We start from the raw sequence: 13,809 nt of genomic DNA on the forward strand, positions 1-13,809 counted from the left end.
ATGTCCCAGGTTTATGGGAAAAAATATTTTACTATAAGTAAATTTCATTAAATACCTTTTGCTTTAAATTAATCATGTCTTATGACTGAGTGTGAAAGGCCACTACACCAGTGGGGACTCACAAACAAGTGTGTATAGACTCACAGAGTATCTTGAACTACCTTTAAGGCAGGTAACCCCTCCTAGAAGAGTAGCATACAGCTGGAAGGAAGGCCTCTCTCCCACTATGCCAGAGGGAGACTTTACTGGGCAATTATGCATGTGAGCCTCAGGTCTCTGACTATTCTCTTTTCTCCCATTACCTAGTCCAACTCCCAGGACAGAAGAATCCATAGGTCCTCTATTATTCATGTCTCATTCCTCTAGGCTTCACAAGGGTCAGGACTATTTCTTGTGTTTGTAGGCAACAATAACTGTTTGGTTATAGTCTGGCTGTGGCCAGGATGTCCAGAAAGGACACAGACTGCATGCCTTTTCCCCCTGTACACTGAAGGACACTCAGCTTTGTGAAAGTGTCCACAGCAAAAACCACTTTATGCCAGGTCTGACCCCTGAAGTTTCAGCTCTCCCCAGAAGCTGGCCTCACTCACCCATCAGGTAATCATGGGTCAGTGATAGAGCTGCCTCTCCTGCTAGGGGTGTGGACATCCCACCCCAGGTAGGAGAAAGAATTGCAGCTCTCTCTACCACTCCCAATCAATCTATTTGGCACCTATTATGTGCCAGGCACTGTACCAAATGCCAGGGCTACTAAAAAAGGTAAAAGACAGTCTCTGCCTTTGCCTGAGCATTTCCCAAAGTGGGTCCCTTCCCTGTTCCCTCAGATGGGAGGTTGGAAGGGCACTTCCTGCACCTAGACAGATGCCTGTGTATTTTCCAGCCCGCATGCATACGTGACTGTCCCAAACCCTGTCCCCAGGGCAAAGGAACCAAGAGGTAACCTCCTTCATCTGTAGGAGGACATTGGGTGTGGGAAAGGTAGCTGGGATGGAACCCAAGCAGTGCTAAGATAGATGACGACGTCTGCATAGAGGTTTTTCAAAACACTTTACCTATTTTGTTTGATCCTCACAACAACCCTGTGAAGTAGGTATTACAATACCAATGTTATTCCCATTTTATAGATGAGGAACTGAGGCTCAGAGAAATTCAGTGACTTTCTCAGGTTCAGAAAGTAAGTCAATATCTGAGGTGGGATTTGAACACAAGTTTTTCAGTTGCCCCTGCTGGGCTCTCTCTGCTGATCCCCTATATTGTAGGGAAGGTAACAGATCATACTGTATGAGGCATGGGGGAGAAGGTCTTATTTTGTGTGGGTGGATTCTCTATGGATTTAGGGCATCAACATAGCATACTTTCTTTATTCCTAAATTACCAAAAGCTAAAAGGGGCTCAGAATACAGAGCCTACAACAGGGTACCCACAGAAGGTGTCCAGGAAAACAACAATGCTAGTAGAAGCAGTTGGTGCCATAGAGACAATGTTATGAATGGAAGCTTTGGTGATTATTGGCATGGAGTACGGAGTGGGCTGAGAAGCTAGAAGATGGGTGGGAGGGGAGGCAGGTCCCAGGGCCAAGCTGGGCAAAATGGGCAGGGAGCACTGACTGGGCTTGAGGTGTGCCACAGAGGGGATCGGTCACTGACCAGCATCATAGCAACATTTCATGACCTCTAAATGAGGTTCTATTGACCATGTGCATGGGATTGAATGAATTTGTTCACAAGGCTAAGCTGTGCATGAAGAATGAATGAATGAAAGAAAAAAGTTTTGTTAAGCACTTATTATGTGCCAAACATTGGTGATACAGATAGAAAGATTGAGGTCCCCTGCCTAGGTAGATGGAAAGGCCTGGGAGTCCAAAGACCATTGAAGCAGGGAGGATAGCAGCTTAATTGAATAGGTCAGATGACAATGTTAAGGGTCGAGAGAGCAGAGCAGATAAGGTCTGAAACTGGCCTAAGATGAACACCATTGCAGGATGGGGAAAAGAGTTTTGTAGACTGGTAACTAAAGGTTTCCTCTATGAATGAATGTTAACTTACCAACAATGATCCTAAACAGTAGCTAACACTCTATGTAATGCTTTACACAGATTATCTCAGTTTCTCACAACAGTGCTGTGAGGCAGTCATACCGTATGTAGGTCTTATTATACTCATTTTATAAATAAGGAAATTGGCTCACAAAGTTCTAGTGACTTGTCTGTTGTCACACATTAGAAGAGATGGGACTGGAACCCATGTCTTTTCAGGGTCTTTCTAGTCCAAGTTCTAAGACTGTGTTAGTTATATGGCACTGGATGGCTCTCAGTCATTGACTTCCAAGAGCGACTCTCTCCTTTACTCGGCATCTGCTTTGAATTCCTAATAAGGCTTTCTCTGTAACAGGACAGAAGAAAGGATATGAGAGCCCAGCACTCATCCCCCAACAACCCATTAAGAGGGCAATAGAAATTAGATATAGGTCTTACCTTGTCCACACTTCTCACTGGAAGAAAAAAAGAAAGCAAAGCAAAGAATTAGATTGAATATTCCTTCTTCTTGGAGGCTGGAACTGTTTCTTTCTTGCCTTTGTAGTCATGTCCTGCCTCCTTTACATAGGTGTACCCTAAGGTTCAGTCTTGGATGCTCTCCTAATTCTCTCTATACTCTGAGATCAAACAGTTCCCATGCATTCAGCCATCATCTATACAGATGACTCCCAATTCTAGATAGTCAATCTTTATCTCTTTGCTGAACTCTAGGCCAGGATTTCCAACTGCTCGCTGGATATCCACCTGGATGTTCTATAGGCGCCTCAATTTCAACGTGTCCAAAACAGAATTCATTATCTTTTCCACTCAATACATCCCTCCCTTGAAAGGTCCCATCATTCTTCCAGGTTTTCAGCCCAAGAATCATTCTTGATTTTTCTTTTTCCCTCACTCATCATATCCACTCAAGTCCCATGTCTTATAGATTCCATTTCCTCAGTATCTCTCTATTGACCCCACAACCATGCAGATCCAGGCCTCCATTCCCTGCCCCCACATGACTGCATTGTCCTCCCAGTGTTAGTCCATGCCTCTAGTATCTCCTGTCTCCAATCCATCCTTCCCATAGTTACCAAAGTGATGCTCTCCCCTATGCTCCCCATTCTCCCTCCTCACCTCTGCCTCTTGGGACCCTCAGCTCCCTTCAAGGCTCAGCTCAAGGGCTACCTCTCCCAAAAGGCTTTTCCCTGTTCCCCAAATTGTTAACACTCCCCTTCCCAAATCATCAGGTACTTCCTTTGTACATATCCTTACTTACTTCTCTGTGCACATGTATACCCTAATAGAATGTAAGTTCAAGGAAAAGGTTCATCTGCTTTTTGTGAATTTGTATCACCAGTGCCTGTTATAGTGCTTGGCATAGAGTGGGCAACTGATAAATGTTTGTTGATTGACTGATGGATGGATTGACCCAAGGTTTTCTTGGGGTCCACACTACTACTTTTCCCAAAGATCCCCAGATATTACATCATGGGAGGCTGTTGGCTCAAGGAGAGGACAAAGGTGGGGCATGGACCCTCCACTAGTCCATGCCATTCTGGATAGATTGAAACTACACAGTGGGGGCAGTGAGTGTTGCTGATTCCCTTCCTCCTCCCCCCAGAGCAGCCCAGTAAATGAATGCTGGTCTTTACCTTGGTTCAGGGTCTTCAAAAGATACACAAGCAGAACAATTAGAACTAGAGACATGACTAGAAGCCACCATGTGGTCCCAGACCTTTCTGCAGAGAGACAAGGACAGCTCTATGAGCAGCTGGTTGGAGACTGAGCAAGGGCAGCCCCTAGTCCCCCTCCCCCCCATGTTAAGAAGAGCCAACTGAGAGGAAGAGGTCAGACTCTAAGGGATCACTGGTCACACCTTCACCTGAGGGTCTCCCTCCTAGGTTGTCACCTCTTTGGACAGCTAAATGGTTCAGTGGTTGGAGCACTGGACCTGGAGTCAAGAAAATCCAAGTTCAAATCCTGTCTCAGACACCTACAAGCTATGTGACCCTGGGCAAGTCACTTCATCTCTATCTGCCTCAGTTTCCTTATCTACAAAATGGGGATCAGAGATAGCATACATAAAACATTTCACAAACCTTTAGATGCAATACTGTAACATCTCAAGCTACTCCAGCTCCCCAGCTCTTCCTGGGACACTGGATTGGACATTGGACCTGGCTCCTAATGTCCTCAATGTGCTTCAGCACCCATATGACTTTGGTTGGGCAAGTCACTTAACCCCTCTGGACCTCAGTTTCCAGATCTGTAAAATGGGAAGGTTGGATCCAATGCCCTCTGAGGTCCCTATTAGCTCTGTGTTCCAAGGATAGAAGACTACAGAATGTTGGATTTGAAAGGAAATGCAAGGTTGCACAAAAGGTGCCAACTTGCACTGGTGGAGGGAGTTTCCTTATACAGGAATTCCATAGACCAACCAAATGATGGATCCAGTCTCTTTCCCTAAACTTGTGAGAAAACTGAGGCTCAGAGACCCTGAGAAAGGTGGGGGGGACTTGCCCAAGGTCATTCAGCTAAGAGCCCTAACTCAGCTGAGGTCACTGGATTCTAAGACCATCCCTCAATTCTCCTCTACTCCGTAGAGAAAATCAGAGCTGAGATGGAGCAGGAGGATGGGCAGAAGGTGCCAGACAAAAAAAAAAAAAAAAAAAGGAAGGCCTTGGGCTGAATTCCCTGAGGGAATCTTCCAGCTGGATCTGAAATCCCAGGAATTCCCCAGTCACTATGCTGTGGTGTTTCATTTCTTTCCCCAGTGAAAAGCTGTTTTTTTAAAAATTCTAGGCTTGACTCAGCTGAATCACATCCAGGTTAGGATATCCCAAAGAGGGGGACAGGGAGAAGGAGGGGGAGGAGGAGGAGGAGGAGGAAGAGAGGGAGGAAAAGGAGGGGCAGGAGGAAGAAAGGGAGGAGGGGAAAGAGGGAAGGAGGAGAAATGGAAGAGGAAAAGAAGGCAGAGTTTTTATAACATAATGATGGGGCAGTCACCAGGACAAGAATGAATCATCTCATCTGATATTCGATCACAGAAATTAATTGTTCCTTTCTAATGGAAACAGAACTGATTTGGAAATCCAAAGACCTGTGTTCAAATCTCACCTCTGACCTCTGAAGCTTTCTACTTGGGTGACCATTGATACAAGTCTCTTTATTGCCCCAGGTCTTGGTTTCCTTACCTTTAAAATGAGAAAGGTTGTATTTGTCAGCCTCTGAGGCTAAGATCCTGTGATATCACTTTTGACTTTACCTCTAGGCCAGGTATGGGAGTGTCATATACCATCAGCTTGTAATGGAAGAGTGAGAAGGGACCCATCTCAAAAGTCATCTACTCCAACCTCTTCATTTTACAGATAAGGAAACTGAGGCACAGAAAGATTAAGCTCTTTGGCTACCATCACACAGTTGATGGGAAGGATCAGTGGAGAAGGGGCAGGTAGAAAGGTCAAGGATGGATGTGATCTTTAACCTGTTCTCACCTGGGGTTTTCCTTTATATTTCTTTTTTCATGAATCCTTCCCCAATCAATTTCTCACTATTCTGATCAATGCTATACCCATTGCTCATCTATTCAATGTCAAGGTGAGACTGAACCCAGTCTATCTGGTGTCTTGTTTGCCAAATTTGATGGTGGAAAACTTTGGTGAGAACTCAGAAAGACCTTAGCTTAAAAAGACCAAAGAACCCACTGCATCAGGACCATCTCCAGTCATCTTGATCTGTAGCTGACCACTGGACCCAAATGGCTCCAAAGGAGAAAATGAGGCTGGTGTCTGCACAGCTCTGCCTCACTTCAATCCAATCCACCTGCATGTCATGGCATCACCTCCCTGATGCCATGGTCCTCTTTGAGATTGAAGAACAAACAACAACTTTGGAGGAGATGTGACTGAAGTGAAATGCCTCGCCTCCCTTCCCAGACAGATATCCTCAGAGATCCCAGGGCTGGGTTGACCACAAGTACCTGTCACTGTGATCATGATGCTTTTCCTGATGGGCATCTGAAGGCCCTCATGTTCCACCCGGCAGGTGTAGCGTACACCATCATCCTGGAGTGAGGCCTTCAGGAGAAAGTAGCTGGAGAAGCTGTAGGTTTCATCGCTGCTCTGCCGGTGATTACTGAAGATGACATTCCTCACCACCTCTGGAAGCATGCGGCCTTCCACGGGCTCACGAAGCCATTGCACATGGGCTTCTAACGGGAAGTAGCGGCTGACCTCACATGCCAACTTTTGCTCCTCCCCTTCCTCCAAGGTCAGAACTGGGGTCTGGGGGCTGAGCGTCACTTTGGGGGCCTCTGGGAAAAGAGTAAAACAGGACCTTGGGTGTTGGGGATTGGAGGAAGAGGCTGTTCCTGGAGACTGGTGCTGGCGTGGGCCTCATGGGCCGCAGAAAGGATCAGAGAGCTGGCCTCAGAGTAAGGACTGTCACCTCTGGCACTGCCCAGCTGTGGGACCCTGGACACTCCCCTAAACTAAGATTCTGAGGCCATCTCCCTTATTAGAAGAAGTTCCCAACCAGGACTAAATTCACAGTCCATCCCCCAAACTCTCATAGAAAAACTGCTCTTAATCCCCCTATTCAAATGGATGCTTCTTGAGGTCATGTTGTGTTTCATCCTTGTGTGGCTTCCCTGGCTCTTAACACTTGAGACTGGGACTTCCTTGAGAGTAGGCACTGTTTGTTTTCTTTCTGTCTTTGTGTTGGGATTGGAAGCTCAATTCCATGTGGACGGTCTCGGGCGGGTAAAAGTGGGACTTCTAAATCTTAGAGTCTTACGAGGCCCTCCATGAACAGTGGGGATTCGAGAAGGTCAGACTGAGCTAGCTCGGCTAGCTCGGGTATTTCCGCCTCTCCCCGGGAGATATGTGATGGGTGGAGTCTCCCTGCCCTCGAGATTGTCCCGGATCTGGGCACACTATTGTTATCTAACAGCACGGTATTCAGATGCAAACTATGCGGCTGAAGGTTAAGTAGGATTGAGGAAGCCTGAAAGCTCTCTTAGCACGTGAGGAGCCAAGAGGACAGTAGGCTCCGCTTCTCTTCTTTCCTCTCTCCCTTCCCCCTCTCTCCCCGCTTGTACTTCTACTTCCAATCCCTTAAGATCTTAGCCTCCTTAGGAAATCTCCCCCTCTTCCTCCTAAGGAAGACCCTCCTGCACTTGTAACCGAGACCCTGAAATAAAGCTCAACCCTTGTTCGACTCTGGAACGTCCTTTCTCTCATATGAGCATCTGGTTTTGGCCAACCGAAGACCTCGGAGGTGAGGTAAGAAGACTCGGGTAGCCCACACAGGCCTCTAGGCCTGGCATCTTTGTATCCCTAGCACTGAGTGCCTGGCACATAGTAGGTGCTTAATAAATGCTTGTTAACTATCTGGCATACAGTGGGCACTTAATAGATGCTTGTCTGTTGATTGGTTGATTTGTCCTACTCCCAGAACCCTGAGACTATTGAGAAGGTCACCCTGGAAGCCATGGAATTGGATTTTCCCTAGGCTGTGGGGAGCCGCAGAACTCAGGTTGCCCACATAGGCTATCTAAGTACTGCCAAGTTCAGGGGATGTGTTGGGGGGTGGTGTTCAGATAAGGCATATTCATTGATAATTATGGTATATTAGAAAGTAAAGTTTATAAGAGATGTATAAAATTCTATGAGGTCAGATGAAAGACTACTATACCACACTTCTTCATATAAGAGCTGAATGACCTTGAGTGAGTCATGTGCTGCTTCTGGGTCTCAGTTTCTCCCTCTGTAAAATGGGGATTAATGGCTGGCCTGACCTGGCTTTGGGGGATAAATACTATTGAGGTCATCAGACAGTTCCCTCCATCACCTCCTCATAGGCTCAGGAAAGAGAAGAATGAAGAGAAAGAGAGAGTTACCCACAACAGCCACCTCAACGCTGAGCTGCCCATGGAGCCCAGCCACGTTCACAGAGCAGAAATAGCTGCCCTCATCCTTGACTGCCATGTTGGTGAGCCGGATGGAGGCATTGCCACGAGGGATCTCACTGGGGAAGGCTTCCACCTGCTTGTGAAGGTGGGTCACCTGTTTCCCAGCATACTTCAACACCTCCTGATGCCATCCCCCCTTCTGCCGAAAAGTCCATGTCACATCCACAGCCTCGTGGGCATGGTCCACTGTGAATCCACAGGTAAGGAGGACCGTCCCCTGTAGCTTCACCTGGACTTGGGAGGTCTTTGTGTAGAGGGAGAACACTCCTAGGGAAAGAGGCATTGGGAGGCTAGTACAAGCAGGGAAGGAATTGGGGTGCAAAGAGTAGGAGGGCAGTGTCAGTGGGAGAGTGATCAGGAGGTCAGAGTCATTGGAGGCAGGGATCAGGTCACAGAGACAAGGCAGAGGTCAGGACAAATCCAGAGGTGGTGTCTGGGGCTAGTGGCCAGGAATGGGGACAGAGACGGGCTATAGCTGGCCTCCCACAGGGTAGCTGACCTGACAGGGGTGCTGGCCCAGGGCCCCTGGGCGGGGGGGCGGTGGGCTGGAAGCAGAAGGTAGTGATTCTGAACCTCTCGTCTGCGTTGGTGATAGTCACCATGTACCAGGTGGGCAGCTGAGCCTGCAGTCGAGGGAGACCTGGCCACAGGATCTGCGTGTTGTGGGTGAAGTAGTGACTTATTCTGCACTCCAGCTTATCCACATCCTTGTCCACGTGAGGGAGAAGGACCCCTGCCGTATCTGCAAATACATATGAGGGCTCAGAAGGGGGGAGCCTGGTTCCTCACCCTCATGCTCACTCACTCCAATTCCATTTTATCCCTTTCCAAATATTTGTGAATAGCCTACTGTGGGGTAGAGGCAATATAGCATATCAATTACTGAGAATGGTCTCAGAGCCAGGAAGACCTGGGTTCAGATCCTGCTTCTGATACATACTGGTCATGTTACCTTGAGCAAGTCACTTAACCCTGAAGTGTTCCAGACAGTTCTCTCAGACTACTCTTTTCAGAGAAGTTGTGGATCTGGGTAGGATATAGAACTTGGACCTGGGAGAATTCTCTCTGTCTTGAGCCATGCCGCGCCCCCTCCCCCCAAAAATAGATATGGAAATAGATACCACTCACACTCAATCACCAAACACTAGGTGGGAGTCACTGGGGGTCCTAGACCTGAGATTTCATCTGTGTAGGGAACCGCCTTCTCTACAACTCAGCAGTGAAGACAGAGAGCTGTGCAAAGCACTGAGATATGTGACTTGCCCAGGGTCACACAGCCAGGCTGTATCAGAGGTAAAACTTAAACAGGTGATACCTTTTAGAAATGTCTATTCTAATGGGCTTGCCCATTACTTAGATGACCCAACAAAGGTTCTCCTTCTCTTCGTCTCTGTCTCTCTTGTGTCTCTGTCTCTCTCTGTCTCTGTGTCTCTCAGTGTGTCTCTCTCTGTGTCTCTCTGTTTCTCTTCCAGCCCTCACCCTGCCATGACAGGGATGTAGGGAACTCTTGTTGGAAGCCCCTCTCCATCCCTCTCCCTGTGGCGGTCAAGAGATGCTTACCCTGCAACAAGAAGGTGTCCCTGTTGGCCTGGTGGGGCAGGGTCTGGCTCCCAGAACCACTCAGCACCAGCTGGATATTCTGCCACTGCGGGGTGTGGCTCTCCATCGAGGGGCTTGGAGGGATCTAGGGGGACTTCCAAGATGCAGGGCAGCTGGCCAACCTTGCCCAGCTTCATGCCAGCCTCCACCATATGTGAGCCTGAGATCCATAGCAGCCCTAAGATAATGAGAGGAAAGGAGAGAGTGACCCTTCTGCCCCTAAGATCGGCTCCTTGGAGGTGTTTGAGCCCTTAGGTCTTTTGATCAGTTGTGGATCAGAGTGATGACCCCTTCCAACACTGAGATTCTATTAAGATGCTTTTACACTGTAAGCCCAAGGACAGAGCAGCTTCACTGTTGTCAAGGTGACCCCTGCCAATGAGCTGAGGGTCTTGGAGTCAACCTCACCTCAATCAATCAATCAATCAGTCAATAAGTAAGCATCTATTTAGCACCTACTGTGTGCAAGACTTGGTCAGCTAGGTGGTGCAGAGGATAGAACACGGGGCTTAGATTAGGAAGGCTCATTTTCACAAGTTCAAATCTAGTCTCAGACACGCATTAGCTATGTGACCCTGGACAAGTCACTTCACCCTGGGTTGCCTCAGTTTCCTCATCTGTCAAATGACCCAGAAAAGGAAATGCAAACCACTCCAGTATCTTTGCCAAGAAAACCCCAAATGGGGGTCACAGAGAGTCAGACATGACAGATATGTCTGTCAGACACGTCTGACTGTGCTAGGGATGCAAAGACAAAAGAGAAACAGTCCCTGCACTCAAGGAGTTTATGGAGTTTCTCCTGGGGGAAAACAGACACATGTAAATGTATACAAAAAATATTGTCCTTATCTGTACTTTCATGGGGTGGTGACTTCCCTAGGAGGAAACTCCCTCCGCTGGTGCAGATCAATGACCTCCAGCATTAAAGTTGCTTGGGGCACTGGGAGGTTAAGTGACTAGGCCAGTATTACATAGCCAGTATTCCTCAAAGTGGGGATGGAGGGCTCAAACCCTGGCCTTCCTGACTCTAAGGCCAGCTGTCTATCTGCAGTACCATGCTGCCTCTCATATGTAGAACATGCACAAAATATATATAACATATAATTTAATAAAAAACAATATTAGCGGGTGGCACTAGCAGCTCAAGGGGGTATCAGGAAAGATCTCATGTAAGTGACAGGGTTTCAGCTTAGTGTTGCAGGAAGCTAGGAGTTCTAAGAGGCAGCGGTGAGGAGAGAGGGCAGCACAGGCAGGGAGGTCAGCTAATGCAAAGGCAGGCGTGTGGGAGATGGAAGACTTTGGTTGAGGAACGGCAAGAAAGCAGTTTGGCTGGATTGAAGGGAATGTAAGTGGCTCTAAACTTCCCCTCATCCTTCTTCCTTCTGCTCTCCAGTCCTTCTGATCCATATCTGGCCACTGGACCCACAAGGCTCTGGAGGAGAAAGTGAGGTTGAGGACTTTGCACAGCCCCGTCTCACTTACATCCAATTCATTTGCTTATCATAGTATCAACTCCCTGGTGTCAGGGTCTTCTTTGAGGAGGAAGGACAAACAACAAACAAGCAACAGCCTCCCAGGAGAAGGAAGTGGAAAGAAACCAAAGTCCTGAGGTCCTTTGGAGTTGGGCTGTGGCCAGGTGGCCAGGGGGCTTCACCCTCTCCTCACTGGAGGACCCCCAGGGTCTGCGGAAGCTTGGGGGAACAGCCCAGCACAAAACACTAAGCCCTAGCCCCAGCTCCTCCCTTCCCCAGAGACCTGGTAACCCTCATGACAGGGCCGGGGCCACTTCTCCAGCTATGAGCCTAGGACAGGGAGCACCCTGGGCAGTCCCCTCTCCCAGGGAGCACTTTGGGCGTTCCCCTCTCCAAAGGAGTACTCTGGGCAGTTCCCTCTCTGAGGGAGCGCCCTTACAGTCCCTCTCTGAGGCAGCTCCTTGGGCAGTCCCCTCTCGGGACCCCTTTCCCTGTTCCCGGAGCATTGCAGGCCTCAAGGGGAATGGGGGAGGGTTGCTTGCCTTCAGACAGAAGCCAGGAAGTCTGGCAACTCCAGCACCTGCAGGGTGCCCCAAACATGTCCCCAGGCAAGGCGAGTCAGGCAGCCCCTCAGGGCCAGGACTCACCAGTGCAGAGCAGGTACGGGGTCAGCATTTCTCTTCCCAACATTCCCCAGGAACCTCATGGGCTTCTGGTTCCCTCCCGGAGGCCAGACACTTCTAAGGTTTTCTTTCCTTCCCTCTCTCAGAATCACTTTCAGTTTCATTTACTTCTGAGTCAGCACAGGGCAGGGCAGGACAGCTCAGAGCTGGGATCTCTCTGCTGCTTCTTTACGCTTGCCCTCCTACCCGTGCTGGGAGACTGAAGGGCTCTGGGTTGGGGGTGCGGGCACACAGAAGGCAAAGAAGGAGCCAAGAACCAGGTCTTTAGATCAGTATTTCTCTTGGAATCCCCAGATTCCCTATAGAATCCCTATAGATATGTAGATATATGGCTATAATATGTATACTCATATGAACCAAAATGAGAGAGAGAGAGAGAGAGAGAGAGAGAGAGAGAGAGAGAGAGAGAGAGAGAGAGAGAGAGAGAGAGAGAGAGAGAGAGAGAGAGAGATTTCTAACTGAAATTTAGCATTTTCTTCAATTATTTGGGGCTGTTATTCTGAGGCTTTTCTAGACTGCTGAAAGAATCCAGGACACACAGCAACAAAAAATTATAAAGAATCCTGCCAGGGCAGGGGAGGAAGGGAAAACAATGAACTGGTTGCATGTTCTCATGTCCCAAAGGCATGGACCTCAGCCCATGGATCCTTGAAAACTAGCCCACCAGCCTCCTGTGACTGGAGGACCCCACAGTGTACCCTTAGTGCTGGTACCATGCAGGCAGGTGAGGACTCCCCCAAGCCCTTGTCTGAAATGAGACCTGCCTCCTGTAAGATTCCATAGTGGCCCAGGCTGGGATGACTAGAATGAAGTTGTGAAATGAGATGGGATGGTTTTGGAGTCAGGAAGACCTAGGTTTGGGTCCTGCTTTAGAGGGTCACTAGCTGTGTGTAATCCAAGGCAAGTCCCCGAACCTTTCTAAACCCCCCAAAACACCTATCTCCCAGGGTTGCTGTGAGGAGCAAATAGGATGGTGACAATACCATTTATAAAACACTTTAAAGTTTGCTAAGCACTTGATGTGTATTGAGGCACATCAATAGGCTAGGCAGTGCTGTGAATAAGGGTGCTGGCCTTGGAATCAGGAAGACCTGAGTTCAAATCCCACCTCCAACTCTGATTAGCTGTGTGATCCTGGGCAAGTCACCTCACTTCTGTTTGCCTCAGTTTCCTCATCTGTAAAATGGGCTGATGATAGTACCTACCTTCCAGGGTTGTTGTGAGGATCAAATGAGATAATTTAGTTAAAGTGCTATATGAACTTTAAAAGCACCATATAAAATATTTGCTATTATTAGGATAATTCTATGATTTTCTGAGGATCGAATTAATTCATATTTGAAAAGTGCTAAGTGCCTGACACATAGTAGGCACTTAATAAATGCTTATTGCCTCCCCTCTATTTCTACCTCTATTAAGTGGGAAAATTAACCCCTGCCTCATCTCCTTCCTAGAATCAAAGGTACTGACACAAACAGGTATAGAAAATAAAAAGCTTCTGGGGCAAGAATTTCATTCATTACGGTGAGCCCCTGGGTGAGGCGGGAGGAGGGGGACCACCAGGCTGCTGAGGAAGGGATCAGGCCCAGGAGTTCTGAAATAGGAAGGCAAAGGTCAAGGAAAGAAGAAAAGGAGGGAGAGAAGAAGGAAGAAAAGAAGGAAGGAAAAAAGGGAGGGAGATAAGAGAGGAAAAGAGGGAGGGAGGAAGAAAGGAAGGGAGGAGGTGGGAGGGAGGAAGGTAAAAAGCTCAAACTGAAGGCTATATAACTATAACACTGAAGTTTCATACCAAAGAAGAGAAAATGTGGCCCCTCCAGAGAAGGTGCTGGGGGGCAGATCATCATACTTGGCAGATGTGTTTGCATCCCTCTCCTTCCTTTTTTACTGTTACAAAGGGTAGTTCTCTTGGGGAAGGGAGAGAAGCTCTCCAAAGGAGAGCAGTAAGTTTTTATGAAAGAAAAGTAGACACGGTCACAGAAGGGTCAGGCTGGCTGAGGACATCCCTCATTTGCAGCATCATCTTGGGGAGTGCTGGCTTATGGCCACAGCCCTGCTGCTTACTTGGCA

The 13,809-nt window shown here is 48.1% G+C and overlaps 1 protein-coding gene across 2 annotated transcripts; it reads right to left on the reverse strand.

Moving 5' to 3' along the window:
* Window positions 1-1,030: 1,030 nt before the first annotated feature.
* LOC140525024 (tapasin-related protein-like) lies at window positions 1,031-13,750 on the reverse strand. 2 transcript variants are annotated; one of them, XM_072639995.1, is made up of 8 exons: window positions 13,532-13,750; window positions 9,549-9,765; window positions 8,488-8,730; window positions 7,917-8,255; window positions 5,997-6,329; window positions 3,670-3,756; window positions 2,474-2,490; window positions 1,031-2,381 (listed from the first exon to the last, which is right to left on the reverse strand). In XM_072639995.1, exons 2-8 carry the CDS (start codon window positions 9,652-9,654, stop codon window positions 2,367-2,369), a joined length of 1,140 nt encoding a protein of 379 aa, XP_072496096.1. In that variant the 5' UTR covers window positions 9,655-9,765; window positions 13,532-13,750; the 3' UTR covers window positions 1,031-2,366. The 2 variants fall into 2 exon arrangements, with proteins under 2 accessions (XP_072496096.1, XP_072496095.1); XM_072639994.1 differs by lacking the exon at window positions 13,532-13,750 and adding an exon at window positions 11,707-12,096.
* Window positions 13,751-13,809: the final 59 nt, after the last annotated feature.

This window comes from Notamacropus eugenii, chromosome 2 (genome assembly GCF_028372415.1).
Source record: "Notamacropus eugenii isolate mMacEug1 chromosome 2, mMacEug1.pri_v2, whole genome shotgun sequence".
NCBI classification, from domain to species: domain Eukaryota; kingdom Metazoa; phylum Chordata; class Mammalia; order Diprotodontia; family Macropodidae; genus Notamacropus; species Notamacropus eugenii.